Source organism: Athene cunicularia (assembly GCF_003259725.1).
Source record: "Athene cunicularia isolate RWA chromosome 23 unlocalized genomic scaffold, athCun1 chr23_part2, whole genome shotgun sequence".
Classification (NCBI taxonomy): Eukaryota; Metazoa; Chordata; class Aves; order Strigiformes; family Strigidae; genus Athene; species Athene cunicularia.
Genome location: NW_020799131.1, coordinates 396,058 through 412,062, shown reverse-complemented (window position 1 = coordinate 412,062; position 16,005 = coordinate 396,058). Strand labels below are relative to the sequence as shown.

Below are 16,005 nucleotides of genomic sequence, written 5' to 3'. Positions count from 1 at the left end.
CTGTCTAAAGCAATGCTACAAGGGTCTGCCCAGAGACAGCAGCAATGTGGTTTTGTTGTCATTTTTAACCAGTTAGTACCTGCTGCCAGGCTGAGTTTATTGCAACCATCCAGCAACAAGCAGTGATGATGGGGGCTGCAAGGGGACAATTACCTTTACAGTAATTATCAATAAGCCCTGAACATTGCACTTTTAAAGTTTAATGACCCCCACCTAGGAGTGCTGGAAGGCACTGGCCGGCTGCAGATTATCCTACTAAATTCATCTATTCTTGGTTTTCTCAACAGGATGGGCAAGCCCCAGTCGCTTACACCTGCAGAGCAGTGCAGGGGATGAAGAAGCTGGAGACCTCCCCAGCATCCACCAACCTGGGACGACCCAGCCCCACCAAGGCCACAGCCACCGGCTCTGGAGACACGACTGGGATGGCTGCAAAAGCTTCGACAAGCCCGGGATGACCGAGACAGCTAGCAGGGAGGTTTGTAAAGCTGAGTTTCGCTGGGTGGGTACATACCACCACAGGTATCTGCCCACAGCAGCAGCAGGCTGCACTTGATCCTAAGCAAGGGGAGGGCTTTGTTTCAGGAAGGTGCCACCCTCTGGTGTTTACTCTTTTCTGAAGTCTCCTCTTCTTCCAGGGCTCAGCATCACGAACAGCAAAACCAGGACAGGGAAGGAGGAGAAATCTGTTCTCACCACAAACCTCAAGCTGTATACTCCCAGTATAACAGAAAGAACCCAACCTTCAACCATCCGAAATCTCGCAGCCACGCAGCTTAGCTTCAGAAACCACCAAGAGCCAATTAAAGTCCCCCAACAAAACCAGAAGAGCCTGCAGAACCACAGCCCCCACAGGCCTTCTCCAAGCTGGCTGCAGCTCCCCAAGGCACATCACAATGGGGAATGCAAACTGGGATGCAGACCCCGGCCAGCTGCTGTCCTTGCCTCAAGGCTCGGGACAGCAAAGCATCTTCTGTCAGCACCCTGCACAGAAGGGAAGTGGGGAGACACCTGCTCCAGAAAGCTCCCCTTTCTGTTTCTTTTTTTTTTTTTTTTACAAAAATAGTACAGGTTAATTCAAACTCTGCACCACTCCTAGAAAAGCATCTCATGGGGATGATCCCGCTGTGCATCTCCAGACCCAAGGATAGCAGGCAAACACCAACACCATTTAAATCCTGGATGCAACCATGTTCTCAACCAGACCTGGATCACAGGCAGGTCTGCAAACCAGTCATTCAGATGTTTTCCTAAATACTCGTACCCAAGAGTCAGATGCTGTTTGTAAAGCCTCAAACTATTAATTCAGTTTGACTGGGACAAACTGAAGTTCCACCAAGTCCTAAGAAGGACGTTGCCTTGATGAATTCACGTATTACAGAAGAGCAGTGCATGTGCCAGGCAAGCACCCCGGACGCTAACACCACCTCACAAGGATGGTTTTCTTCCTATCATCCCTGCTCATGCTGTTCAGTGACACCAAAGTCGCCCTTCCCCCTGGGGTGGCTTCACAAGCTGGAGAGCAAAGAAGATGGTTGCTGGAAAATCACAGCAGGCACTGCAACACCTCCCCGGAGGAGGGTGTTCCCCCAGCAGCCCTTCAGGGATCCCACACCCCCACAGCACACGACACCCGCCTGGAGTCAAATAAGCAATGGGAGATCACAGCGTCAGGATTAGTGAGACATCTCAGTGGTAGCCCCCATCCCACAACAAAGTAGTTCTCCTCTTAGCAAGGCCAGAGATAAACCCCCACTGAGCACAGCTTCCCAGTATTGCCATTACACAACGTTCACTGTCCCACATTTGGCACAACACTGCCCGTTTCAGCACCTCACAGGTGCCTGAAGGTCCTGCCCTGTGTCCAGCATCTCCTACACACATTTCACTTCTGCTTCTATGCAACAAGATCCCACACCACCGTCCCGAAGAGCCAAGAGCCGGTGACAGGTACCGAGATGGTGGGGAGACAGTGGGACACCAACCCACCGTGGGGTGACACGACTGTGACCTCCCCAAGGCTGCACCCCAGCACAGCTGGCAGCGGATGAAAAATCCTCCCAACCCCACCAGGAACAGAAACCAAATGGGAGTGTGAAGCAGTGATTAAATATCTTCTTCTGTGCTCAGCAGTTAATTACAAATAAATTACCGGAGCGGCTGGGTCCTGTCACCCTCCCCAGAGTCGTCCTTTTGGTACCCGCCGTGGCTGCAGCAGAACCACCCTACCCAAGACCTGGCCTCCCCGCCGTTTCCACCAGTCAGTCTGTTTGTTTTTTCCACCCAGCAGTGAAATCAGGCAGCTTTAGGTTTTAATCCCCTTAATTAGGGGTGTGCAGCAGTCTTCATTCCTTAATTACATCCATTGACACATCTGATGCAACACATTTACAAACAACCATTTTCACTGGAGATGGCTTTGAATCAAAATTGCCGTCTTTCCCACGCTGGCTGCGCTGTGTTGCTGATGGAGAGAACACACAACGCAGCTTTCCAGATGCTTTAACAAGACACACTCACGCACAGCTCGGAAATGCCATTTTCATTAAATAATCACCTGTTTCTTTGGCAGGATTGAAGCACGAGGTGACTACAGCGCTGAGAAACCATCGGCAGTCTGCCTGAAGCAGCAGAGCGGGAGCGCAGCTGTTAAAAGTTTGCAGCAAAAAAGTTACCGTTTCAGGCAATACTCTCAATATTGACCCAAGGGATAAAGGGACAGTATTTCAATGCCCAACCCAGTTATTTCGGCACATCACCTTTCGGAAGCTGGGTTAAAGGCAGACAACGGCACGCTTCATTTCAGTTGCTCAGCTGTCAGGAATCCCTTTGATCCTCTGGCAGAGCAAATACCCATGGAGCACTTTATTACCACCACGTCTGCTGCCGAACCAAAATAATTACGCTGACACCTTCTGCCTGCCTGCGGAGCCATTAGTGAGTTATTCCACGGGGTGCCTGTGTTCGCTCTTGCTCTGAATTACTGCCCCGGACTCCCCTCCTAATGCACTCATAGCTCACTAGGACACAGCAGCTGAGCTCCAGCGTGCAGCCTATCAGCGATAGGAAAGAGTAAGCAGGGTATTAAATATCGTCTTGGGGGGAAGGGAGAGCACTGATTTAAAAAATGGGAAGGAAGATAAGATGGCACTGTGAGTTTTTCTCCACTGCTGGAGACCCAAGTAAACATCCTCGCTGGTCCCCGCAGCACCCCTGGCTCAGCTCCCGCGTCAGCCCTCCTGCTCTTGGTCGTTGCAATCATTTGCATGGAGGAAATGTGCACAAATGTTGTTTTCTACAAACTACACAAAGGAAAAGGAAGCTGTGTTCACCCTCAGTACCTGCAGGGAGGGGGTCAAACACACAGCACTCACATTACAGGGGCTGTTTGCTTATATTTTCAGTTGCTGCCTTCCTTTCTGCACTCGATGGGTTGGGATGGGAAGGGTTTTGTAGGTTTTGATTCCACTGAACAAGCACTAGCACCGCCATGTTTGAGCAGTTCCCAAGAGGTATTTTTTACTTCAACTCCCACCTTTTCCATCCAGCACTCCAGGAACACAATACTAGTGCTGAGTCTCATACTGATGCTCCTGGATGCCCCTTGTATTTGCAGATAACACACAGCAGCACCTTCCTCTCCAGCCATGCTTAATCCTACTGATCCAAACATCGCTCCACCCAGGAATCCGTACACTACTCGATGAACAAGAAGCACTAAAAGGATCTCTCCCACCCTTCCATCCGGCTGCTCTAGACCTGCTCTCCACACCACCACCCCGTTGATCCCCTCCTACCCTCTGCTCGCTCTCGGGGCCTGCCCAGGTCCCCCATTCCCCAGCCTGCTCACACCTTCCGCCCCACACACAGCCCTTTCAACCTTCTCCCTTTCATTCTGCATTAAACGTTGCACCAGGAGGAGCTTAACCTCCCCAAAGGCATTAAAGAGAGCCTGGGCGTAAAGACAGGCGGGCAGACTGCAGGCGTGCGTGCTGGGGAAACGAGGGCATCGCTTTGAAGTTGTAAACCAGCTTTCTCTGCTCCCACCGGTGCCGATACACATCACTGTGGCACAGCCACCATCCAGCTGAGAAGACAACAGCTCACAACTTATTCAACATGGTAACAATTTTTTTTAAAAAAAAGACGACCCCTGTAAGACAGAGTATTTCCTTTGGTAGGAATAAAGAGTATGCAAAAAAGAGAAAGCAGCTGGTGCTAGTTTAAATATCTTCCGGTTAAAAGTAAATCATAGCTGAGGCTAGCGCTGCTTTATGGATGAGCTACTGGTCTTGTGTACACAATTTAGCATCCCATTGATACTTATTTTACAAGTTAGGTCTTAGAATAATCCTTACTCTATTCAAAGTATCAGCATGTGTGTGCACGCACACACACACAACAATACAAAGGCGGTGTGAATAACTGCATGTTTTTTCGGAGAAGCTTTGCTTATTTTTCCCTTTTTTATATTTAAATCCCGGTTGTGCAATTGCCTCATGCACAGCTGAAGCCTCATTGAGCCCAGTGCTGCTTCATCCAGCTGAAAGCTCTGCAGACTCATGGGGACTCAGGGCAGCTCGGGTATTTATCAAGTACCGAAACCACCAGAAAATTAAAAATAAACCTTTTTATCCTCAGTATTTTGGACTCAAAATCTACTGGTCTTGTCCAGCACCCAGTACTGAAGACTGAATGGAGAGCCCCAGCTAAAATTATGCTGCAAAAGGGCTGCGAGTGCCACAGTCGCAATACCAGACAAGTGAGCTACTCTTTTCACTGTGCTGCTGACAGCAGAAGCCACACAACAATATTGCTGAAACCCACATTCATGCAGCACAAGGGAATAAAATGCCACCCAAATCCTCTTTTCTGCAAGCTCTGTTGATATCATTGTTCGGGCTAAAACTGCCATGAGAAGACCCTTCAAATGAGGCGAGGGCGAAAGAGTGGAGAGAGCAAAAAGCTTCGGTGAGCTCACCCAGGCTCCCCGGCCAGGCAGCTCATGACAAACCGGCTCTTTACTCCTCCAATAAATACCTTCTTAAACCACCCCCTCTGTACTTCCTTCAGGTTCTCTTTACATCGACACAAGCTGAAGGTAAATGGCTGCTTGTTCCTCCGTAAGACGGAGATAATGAACATGCAGACGAGGTCTGACCTAGGTCCAGCTCGCTCCAAGACACCTCCTTGTTGGTGTAAGCTGTTAGCAGAGCAGCACAGAAAATGAGAGTAGAGAAAAGCCACACCAGCTCGAGAGCGCAGGTTGGGTTCTGCAGCTTTTACCATGGCGAGAAGAGTGGCTGCAGAGTAAAAAGGAAAGCAAAGCCAGATGGTTTCCCACTGAGGACGTTGGTGCACGCACACAGCAGCCCGAGCTCCTTCCAGCTCCCCAACTAAACAAGTAGCAAGAACTCATTCGAAGCGGATTACAACTCCACATCAAGAACATTTCATAAGCTCATTCCTAAGTGAGGGAGACGGTTAAAAAACATCTGTCTTACCGGGTGGTGTCCCCTCTTCAGCACAGGGGGAAGGAGAGGAGCCTGGCCCTGCCCGTTTCGGTTTCGCTGGGTTTGCCTTGAGGCACGCCCGCGTTCAGCACGCACCCTGCTCACAGCACACTTCACGGCCATGTGGATTTGCCATTTCCCAGGCATTTTACCTGCTGACATTACGACTGCAAGCCCGTTTGTTTTATTTAACCATGCTCCTACTCTTAAGCTACCATCCAATTACTGCTCCCAATTACTCAGCGCTCAAGAGTCGGCATTAATTACAGAGTTCCCTGCACACAAGGTTGTTGCCAGCTGCACTGCATGGTGTTGGAGGCACTGCTTCAAATCTGCCTCTCTGCTGGAAGAAAAAACAGAGATTCCTGGTCTTGATGGCTGAGTAACAGCCCTAAGCAGGAAGAGCTGGTCTGGTGAAACAGCAGATGAGCGGAAGGTCACCGTAGTCTCAACACCCAGATCTCAGCACCGCTGCCAGCCCCTCACACCCCCAGTGCATCCACAGCACTAAATGTCTGTTTTCTTCTTTGGGATTCAACAAAACACAGCACCATTCAAGGTTGGGGAGGTTAAGCTGGAAATCTCTGGGATGTGGGACATACATCCCTACATGGCGCTGGCTGCTGCTGAACACAGTGAAGTTGCCTTTGACAAACCATTCAAGAAAAGGAAGATGGAGACCCCACACTGCCCAGACTATGGGAGAAATGCCTGAAAACCATCTCCCACCAAGCACGAGTCACTTTAAACCACAAACTGCGTCTGGTCAGGCATTAACACCAGACCTGGGAGATAAGACCCAAACCAACTCCCTGTCGCAGAGCACAGGGACAGGGGAGAACAGTGTGAGCCTTCGGAAATGGCACAGAATGGCCCTTTGCAGCTTGCAAAGCCTTCACGAGCACACTGGCATCTTGCAGACAACATCTGGCAAGAAGTTATTTTGCAACTCGCATTGCTCAGATTTAATAACGACCCCCCCAGTGCAAGACATTCTTCTGTTGGATTTTGAGACAGATTCATAAACTTTGGTCTCTGTTTTCCCTTTCTACAAATAGATTTCTATTGCACAAAGGACTGATGCAGTGCCACTTGTGTGAAACAGCTACACGCTAGGAGGAAATACTCCTTTACCACAATTATCTCCTAATTTTTTAATTGAGCATTAGATTTTTTTTCAAAACGTCTGTTTCTCTTTGCACGGTGAAGTGCATTTTCAAAGTGTTTCACGAACAGCACAGCAAAACTCACACTTGACGACAGCAGGGAAGGTTAGTGCTAGACTTCTATATACAAGAGGAAAAATAAACGGGTAAATAGCACTTCCTTCTGCTTCCTTTCTGCTCCCAGCCCTTGCCAAACACAAGCTTTTGGAGCGAAACCCATCTCATCACAGGTTTGCTCAGCAGCAGGGCTGGGAGATCCCACTGGGCCACAAGCAGGAAACGTGGCGGTGGCACGAACTGCTCACACCAGGGATGTGCCTGCATGGGACATGGGGGACGTGGACAACTCACACACACCTGGGACTGCTTCGGTCGAGTACTTTGGGGCAACAGAAAGTGCCTTTCTAATCCACAATATATTTAATACAATCTAATGTATGGCAATTAAATCAATTAGTGGTCACCCAGTGAGCTGCTAGTTTACAAAAGTTTACTTTAAGCAGGAAAACCAACTTCCAGCACAGTTCCAAATAGGAAGATACTACAAAAACATCACCATGCCCGTGCCATTAGGAATTAGACAATGGCTGCGTCGGCTTTTACTGCAGGTGGCATATACCAAACACGCCTGTTTAAAAAAAGAGATGGGTGGATCTCAGACTTCGAATGAAACACATACATCTCCCTTTACAGCGATTCAAGCAAAAAGACAGTCTGCCTACTAAAATGCAAGTGCCACGTTCATTTTTCCTTGCAGTAAATGCAGATCACATCCATGAACGCTGCAATCCCACAGAGCCATAAGGGGCTGTACCAGGTACCACACTGGCTCCTTACTTGTGCGACAAACTATCAACTTAAAAATCAAGTATCTGCACTGCTCCAAGCTGAATTTGTTCCAATTTGCATCTTAAAAAAATTATAATTCACTGCTTGGAGCAGCAAAGACAGATTTTTCTTTAAGAGGGCAACATATTTCAAGCGTTATTTCCCAAAGCACCATTAAAAGAGCTCATAGCTGCCAATACCAAGAGGTATGGATCTTTTTGTGTCTTGTCAACCCTTAATTTTAAGCTTGTTCAAAGCCTGGGGAATCTTTCAGGTTGTCAAGAAACTTGCCCCATCCTGAGCTCTAGTGATTCATTCCCAAACGTCTGACTCGCAGCATCTGAACTGGCTGCACCCACGAAACACCTTGTGACTAGGCAAAACCACAGCAAATGGGTGGGAAAGCAATGCAAGGAGATTAACTCAGAAAAGCAAATGAAAACAGTTGCTGTTTCCTCAGGAGAGCAGGAACCAAGGGACTGCCGGGTTTGGCTTACGTAGGGATGTTGAGACCACGCTCGACTTCGCAGGGTGCAGTTGGCTGCATTTCTGCACCGTTTTCATAAATCCCAAAGGCTCCATTAGAAAAGCTCTGATGCTGTTTTCCAACTGAACGGATACAGAGAGGCTTGTGCTTTTCACCATTGCTTTTTTGTTTTAAAGAAACGTCTCAAAATATTTTCTCAGGGAGCGTTTCTGCTGAAGTAGATCAGGATATTCAACACAGGGGGAAAAAATAAGCAGAGCCTTGAAGTACAGAGGAACAACTCACCCACAAACCTCGTGCTTCAGAGAAACACGGCTGCAACTTCAGTCTATGTCCTCTCCACCCTCATCTAGATTATGATAAAGTTTATTAGAACGGGTGTTTTCAGTTAAAAAACAAGTGTTCTTCACCTAGCCTAAGATGTTTTTCTAGTGGTAAGGCTGAAGCGCTACAAGTTACAATTAATCAAACTTTAGTTTCAGTATAACTAACCACTAAGTGTTTTTGTGCCAGTCAGAAGTTTCAGAAAGTTTCCAAAACAAGCACAATCTATGACTGTTTTTCAGCTGATTTTATAGTCAGTGCATCAAAAGGGCACAGTTCTTTTGTTTCCTTACAATTCTGGTTTCAATCTAAAAGACCCAGGCAGGAGGTGGTATGCTGCGCTGCAAAGCCAGGGCTGAGGGCTGTTTGCATCTGTTCCTACTACGTGAGTGATTCACAACTGTTTGCGATGAGAAATCATCAGAAATAGTTAATGTGCAACCCCTTCCACCAGCAGCATTAGCCCAGCAAACAGCTCTCACACATAATCGGGCTTGCACCTCACCAAGCCACCGATTAGCTCTGTGCAAACCTCACAACCTCCTGAACTTGTGTGTGATTGATCTCCAGGCACAGGGTGCTCGCAGGTCTCCCTCCACCAGCTCTGTCACCCGCTTCACCTCTGTTTGCCATGAATCTAATCACTGGCAGAGATGCAGTCGTGCATCTACCTCAAAAAAGGGGAAAAAAGTTTAAGCCTGCTGTGTCTGCATTATCACATCGCCTGCCTTCTCTGCGATTAGCACGGATCAAACCCAGCCTGAACGGCTCCACCAGTGTAATAATCAGGAGATACTCATGCTGGAGAGTCCAGTTCAATTATAGAAAGAAATAAAGCTGCAAGAAAAGCAGTGCAGTGAAATACCAAATTTCACTGTAATTGCAAGCCTCCTTGCTTTGCTGAAGTCATCTCTCATGTTCATTATCTCGTCCCTTTCCTGCCTCTGGAGGCATGCAGGCACACAACACTAATATATTCAGTTTCCCCAAGCTCTCTCTTTCTATTCATCATGCGGTGGGAACACTTTTTTTAATAAACTACATCTTGACAAAAGGAATATCACAATTTGTCATCATCAGGTCAGATGAAGAGAGTCAATCATCATTTTTAAATAAGCCAAGAGCAGCAGCTGCTAAATAGGAAGCCAGTAACACTGGCCATGCTGCTGGTTCCTCCACCAGCATCCAAGATGCTGTCTGCTGGATGTTTGCAGGTAGGGATCGAGTGTACCTGAATGCAACCAAGAAGAGGAATATTTTCTGCATCAGTGCCCCAAAACTGAGGAGCCGGGAGAGACCAGCTACTCAAAGCATCTCGCTTCAGAAGCGAAATAAAATAGAAAAAAAAAACAAAAACAAAACTTGCTCCAGTGTGCAAGCAGGGGGGAAAGGGTCATTCTTTGAGACAAACACTGCTCAGGCACTGCTAGTCCCTCGCGTTCTCAGCACCATTTCTAACAAGGGGGAAAAGCATCCCAAACCACACTGCAAAGAGGAGCAGGGACACGATCCCTGCACCGGGACGGGCATGACGGCTGCTGTGACCTCATCAGCAAGCTCTGGCTTTTTTCCACCATTTCCTGGGGGAGGGAAGGGAAGTGCAGAGACAGGCGGGAGCAAACAAGCCGCCCATAAACAAAGGAAATGTTTTTTGAAGACAGCATCTAGGTAGACAGGAGGGAAATAACAGAAGCAGCAGTTAAAACAACAACAAGAAAAAAAAACAACACAACACTCAAGGAGAAATCTAAAGAAACTATTTCCTCTAATGAAACAAGCTGGAAACAGCATCGGACACCGCTGAAGTCAGAGGAATTCAGCACGTGGCCATTTCGCTGTGCCACCAGCAGCACACCCTTCCCATGTCGAGGCAATCACCCTGCTCCTCCTGCCTTCACTGCAAACACACACACACCCTTCTCCGGGGTCCAGGTTGGCCCCGTCTTCTGCAATATTAAATTATTTTTTCAGAAACTCGTGAAGAATTAAGTCAGCTGATGTGTGTAATTAACTCAGCAAACCCGTGCGTCTGCAGGAGCTCTTTTCCATCACATTTAAACACCCCAGGGGGCCCAGCTTGCACATGGAAATCGATAGAAAAGCAACATATATTTAGTCTGCGCTTTTCCCTCCCAAATCGGTTTCTCTTTCCAGTGGTTCCCCCCCCTCCAAGAAAGTGTGGGGGTCTTTAAACCCTTTTGACTAGAGCTATGTACAACAAACAGCTGAAAACAGTCGTTTTCCCTGCAGCTGGACTCCTCCCCAAGCCCCAAACACTTCCAACTTGTACCTGGATGAAAGTTATTCCAGCAGCTGTACCAGGCAGCCCACGCTGCAATTTTATAGTATTGCTATTTGATGTGCTTATTCACCAAGGCTTTCACTCACTTCTCACCACACGTACTCAACTTTCAAGTTGGCAGCTGGAGATAAAAAAGCAGCAGTAACGGCATCGGCACCGACCCTGGGAGGGATGGAGGGACGCGGGGGCAGTGCCTGGTACTCACCCCACCTGGTTTCTCACTGGTCAAATTTTAAAACTTGCTACTGAGGATCCTAAAAATGTTGTTTTCTTGCATGGGAGGCGACCTCCTACAAGAAGCCTAGGAACACGTCCTCTGCCTTCTGCTGGTGTCAGAGCATATTTGTGTTCTAGATGGCCTTTTTAACTTCCCCTGTACGCTTACACACTCGCAGGAGGGACAGAGGTGTCACTCAGGCAGCAATTCTTTTGACTTTGCACAAAGAACAACCCCCCGCACAACTTTAAACACACAATTGCCATCTTGCACGTCAATTCCTGTCAAGCCTAAAACAGAAAACTTTGGCCTCATGCTGGATTTTAAGACTTTTCAGACAAAACGAACAGCTGTGTTTTCATTTAGACGAAGAACAGGAGGGCTCCCTTGCCCGGGGAGGATTACAGCCCACCACCCCCCAAGGAGCTGCATCCCCGTAGGGTCCCACCAGCTCCTGTCTCTAACGGCTGATGTGCACATTACGGTGACGTTGCTACAACGTGGGTTTGCAAGCAGGACTAGAAAACTACCTGCACACAGAATCCAGTATTAAAAAGGCAGACTAGCTGGTTTTGTTTGGGGATTTAAATGGGTTTGTCAGACCGCAAAATGCCACCCTGAGCTGCCACTGCGCCTCTTAAAATCTGCATCTCCCCGTAAAGCCACGGGGCATCCTGCTCTCCTCTAGCCCCCAAGAGGTGAAATCAAGGAGCTCTGGCTGTAGGGCCCTCTTGGCATTTGTTTCAGGAATGAGAAGGCACCAAGCAGGTCACGGCTGCAGGAGGAAAATCATTGCCTAGCTACAGCAGCTGAAGCTGGACCTGAAAGATTTCTACCCTTTCACGAACCAGCCCCTGTCCAATGATGAACGACTCAGAAAACTCCCCAGGAATGGTCACCAGCTGCATGTTTCTCATTTTCTGAGTGCCTGGCTTGAGGCACTTGCGGGCAGCTCACAGAGGCAGAAACCAGGGCTTGAAAATAAAATGTTCAACCGTGCTCCGCATCCAAGGGATAAAACCAAACGGCCCTTCCACGTTTGTACCATTACCCGTCCCAAAGCATCCAGCCCTGTCTCACAAGCAAATTGCAAACACCAGCTCATGCTTTTGACGCACACAGGCATCCTAGATGAACCCGGGCAGGGAATTATTAATCCTGTCTTCGGAGCAGAGTTTGAATAGCTGGACATAAACACAGCCTGGGGCCCCGTATACCATGGGTCAGGACCATCCCTGCTTAGCGGGTGCCTTTCTCTTATATTTAGTGATAGGCAAGCCCTGGGGGGGAATGTCTGTGTGCACTGAGACCACTCTGGTCTGCGCTCGCACAGAAAGGCAGAGGAGATGCTGCGGGACCAGCAGCAGCACACGCCATCTTCTACCTCCAAGCGTTTGACTCTGCAATTCTACTATAAAGCCGTGTGAGCAGCTTAGTTATTTATTTCACTAAAAGCTTTTAATTATCTCTCTCACACACACGCATGACGTGGGGCGGGGAAGGGGGGGAAATAATCAGCCTACAACCGGTGACCTGCAGGTTCAAAGGAATTGGGTTTTTCATAGAAACAGCTAACTAGCCCAAATCTTCTCCTGAGGCTTCCAAACCATGCTTCCACCCACAGGGCTCCATCCCCGGTGTATTCTGCTGCATTTACAACTCAGGCTGACCTGATCACTGTAAAAGGACCTCTGTCCGGGCAGAGCGAAGGTTCCTCCCTAAATCCAGGCTGCAGGTTTCCTTGGGTGGCCATCAAGGACGTTATTTCATGGTGTGAACCTGCTGGAAAATCCATCCGATATCCCATGGCACTCACCCTGGCCAAGAGAAGGGACGGACTGCTCTCCAAAAACACACACATGGGAGGGGAGCTCACAACACGATGGCCGTGGCCACGCGACCACCCAGCCACGGCGCTCTCCCACCACCAGACACCCGCTGCAAGCAGAAACACTCCCCGGAGCTGCTCTTCTTCCTACATCTTCCAGGCTCTGCCTCGAGATCAGGGAGATGCAAAATACTCAGTCCTCTCCAAAAGCATCAGAGTTCAAGTGTTTTGCAATTTAATAAATTATAAACCACTGCTGTAGACGTTTGCTCCAAGCGCAGCAACTAAAGCAAACTGGCATGGGAATTTGTTTAAAAAGCCCATATCAGAAATGCAGTGGGGTCTGGAAGAATGTGCCCCCGAAGAGTATGATTGTTGGAAGACCCACCCCAAACCCACACAATTTTCCTCTCTGTGGAACTGCTTCATTTAAAAAAAAAAAAAAAAAAAAAAAGAGATTTAGTCCATCTACGCAGAGAATTAAAAGTATTTGCTTTTAATACGTTAGCAGTGTTACACAAGCAAAAATTCACATAAACAGAAAACAAGCGTAAACAACCAACTGAACTTAAAGAAACTAATAATATTAATCTGGATTAAGTACAAGCCATGAACATTCCTACCTAATCCATCTGACGGACAAAGATAAATCCCTGCTATGCCGTATCCTACAGTTCTTTGCAACTTAAGGAACCATAGTACTGATCAAAACAACGTAGCAGATGAGAAGTATAAGGTGAAATCTTTATGTATAGCTGCCTGCTTAATCTACACAAGATTACAGCAAAAGCCAAGCACCAAGAAAGCAGAACAATCATTGCAAAAGATCACCAAGCCCAGAGTGCAATTTCCACCCGAGATGCAAAGCTTCACATCAAGCTTCCCCAGAGATACACAACAGCAACAAAACACAGCTCCAAGTCTCAATAATCTGAGTATCTGCCATTTCTTAACACTCCAGAAAAGTTGCAAGGGGGTGAACCGCAGTTAGGAGGAAGCCAGTAGATCTGCAGCATTAAAAGCATAAAATAAGGTTTATAACAGAAAATTATTTCCAGCCATAGGGCTGCTGCAGGCCTCTCAAAGACTACCTTATTAAAGCAACACCTCTGATTCATCACAGCTCATTACCGTGAATGGAAAAGCAGCTTCAGCAAGCAGAGCAAGTCCAGACACTAACCCAGTGCAGCACAGAAACACAGCCCGGCCGGGGCTCCGCAGCCGCAGAGCCGCGCACGCCTGCCCCCGCAGCGGGGTGGGCAGCACCCGCTCTGCATCCCGCACCCTCGGGTTTCTCTGTTCCCCGCAACCCCCTGGCCCAGACACCTGGAGAGAGCCCAGAGCTCTCCTCACCCACCACAGGCACAGCATCAACTTCTGGGGCTTCTTCCATGAAAAAGATGCAATGTGGCAGTAAGAGGCTGAAGAAAAACCCCCTGTGCAGCAGAACGGCTTCTGTCACGGTCCCCCCTGATGAAGAGGCTCTCATCAAACACCCTTCATTAAAGAATATAAGGAAAGGTGTGTGATGAGAAACTCCTGGCCGAGTGCTGCGGACACATACCCCAACACCTCCGCAAACTTTCCCAAGGATAAAGAACCAGAAGTTTACTCACTGACACCAAAAATCCAAGACTCCTTCGATATGCTAAATAACTCCCAGTAAAAATCTAATACAGAGCCACTGCCTCCCATCAGCAACACTTCTGTACTCTGTACGGACAATTTTATTCCAGCACGTTACGTGCCACGTTCCCAACATCGTCATCCATCCATCAACATATCAAAGCACACGGAGCATCCCAGCATCCCGTGGCTGGAAGCCTGCAAGCTACCCTGGCACAGCAACACTTTGATCACTAATGAATGAATTTGTAAATGTGGTTGCTTACCAGAGAAGCCAGGTACCCACCAGCCTATCTCCCATCAATTCAAATATCTGCTCAACAAGCAGTAAATGGGGCGTCAGAATAGATCTGTTTCACCACTTGTCGAAAATCAAATGCTGTCAAATGAAAATATCGCATCCACTCATGCGGAGCACACGGGCAGTTGGCAGCGCCTTACCGGAGACAGAAGCCCCGGATTTGGAGCATCATTGTCTAAAGCATTTTTAGGGCTTTGGGAACATAGGGTGTGTGAAACAGGCTGAGAAGAGCCCTTCCTGCCCTCACCCAGGAGAGAGACTGCTGCCTACCACCTCAAACGCTTCGCTTCTGGTAAGAGTTTGGTTTAAATTGCAACTGTTAGACCAGATGAAAACGCAGGTAATTCCTGTTCTCCTAATCTAAACCGATACAGGAAATATTAATGCACTTCTGTAAGGGAAAAAAAAATCATCATTCTCTCTGTTTCTTAAGGCTCTAATTGAGTTTTAAAGGTAAGGAGCGCTATGTTTATCCTGATATTTAGCTTCTGCAGCAGATTATGTTTGTCCATGGGAATCCTAGAAAATCCTTGCCTTCTTTATTAAGGCCATGTCCGCAGAGATATGCAAATGACCTCACGGTCTTCTAAACCATGCTCAGTGCTTAAAATCGTCACAGAAACATAACTGAAGATGCCAAAGGTTGGCACCACGGGGTACAAAAATAAACATCAAGTACATTAACAACACTGACACCCAACACACACCGCAAGCAGGACACTCCCGTAAAGAACCACCGCACGGCGGGAAAACCTTAAGTGAATTAAAAATACAGTTGTGCCAGCCACTACCAAAAAAAAAAACCCACCAAACAAACCCTACTATTGCACCTCCACAAAACAACCTTTCAAGCAAAGGGAGCAGCTCCTGGGGCAGTGACAAGCCAGACAGCTGTGGAAAGAGCTGCACCCCCCAGCATCCCCACAGCGATGAACAGCGACAGCAGCCGGGTCAGAGCCCGCAGCCGCATCTCCCGCCAATACACAGCCCTGTTCTCCTCCCCCCCAAGACCTTACAGGGATTATTTTTACATTCAGCGACCCAATTGTGAAGTAAGAATCAACTAGCTCGAAGGACCATCCCTCCAGACCTACCTAACTTCGGCAAACAGAACCTAGCGCGCTTAGAAAGCCTTAACATCCTAAGTATAAGAGCAGCAACGTAAGACAAAACTTGGTTTGGTGCTGTTGCTCAGAAATAACATTTTGCTTTGCTTCTCTGTATCGCTACCAGTATCTTAAATGATAGCACAGAGAACTGAATTATAACTGAACTATAACTTCCAGCACAACACCTGCCCCAGAATTAGGACAACCTGTTAAGAAATCTTCTCTTTACAAGTGGATATGCAATTCTTAAATAAACATTTATGCACCTACAGCTGGGAGACCTGCCGGCCCCTGCCCAAAACCA

At 47.9% G+C, this 16,005-nt stretch overlaps 1 protein-coding gene across 3 annotated transcripts in view; it reads right to left on the bottom strand.

Moving 5' to 3' along the window:
• Positions 1-16,005, bottom strand: part of EPB41 (erythrocyte membrane protein band 4.1) — an 80,499-nt gene that overhangs the window by 57,418 nt on the left and 7,076 nt on the right. Inside the window, exon 1 of one of the 3 annotated variants that reach the window (XM_026863499.1) lies at positions 14,282-14,477. The exons of 1 other annotated variant lie outside the window; for it this stretch is intronic. Coding sequence is in view for 1 of the 2 variants with exons in the window: in XM_026863489.1 (XP_026719290.1) it covers positions 12,508-12,590 (83 nt within the window). In the remaining variant the exon portion in view is untranslated. Of the gene's footprint in view, positions 1-12,507; positions 12,613-14,281; positions 14,478-16,005 lie in introns of those variants that run through there. One more of the 3 variants, XM_026863489.1, reaches the window with a different exon arrangement.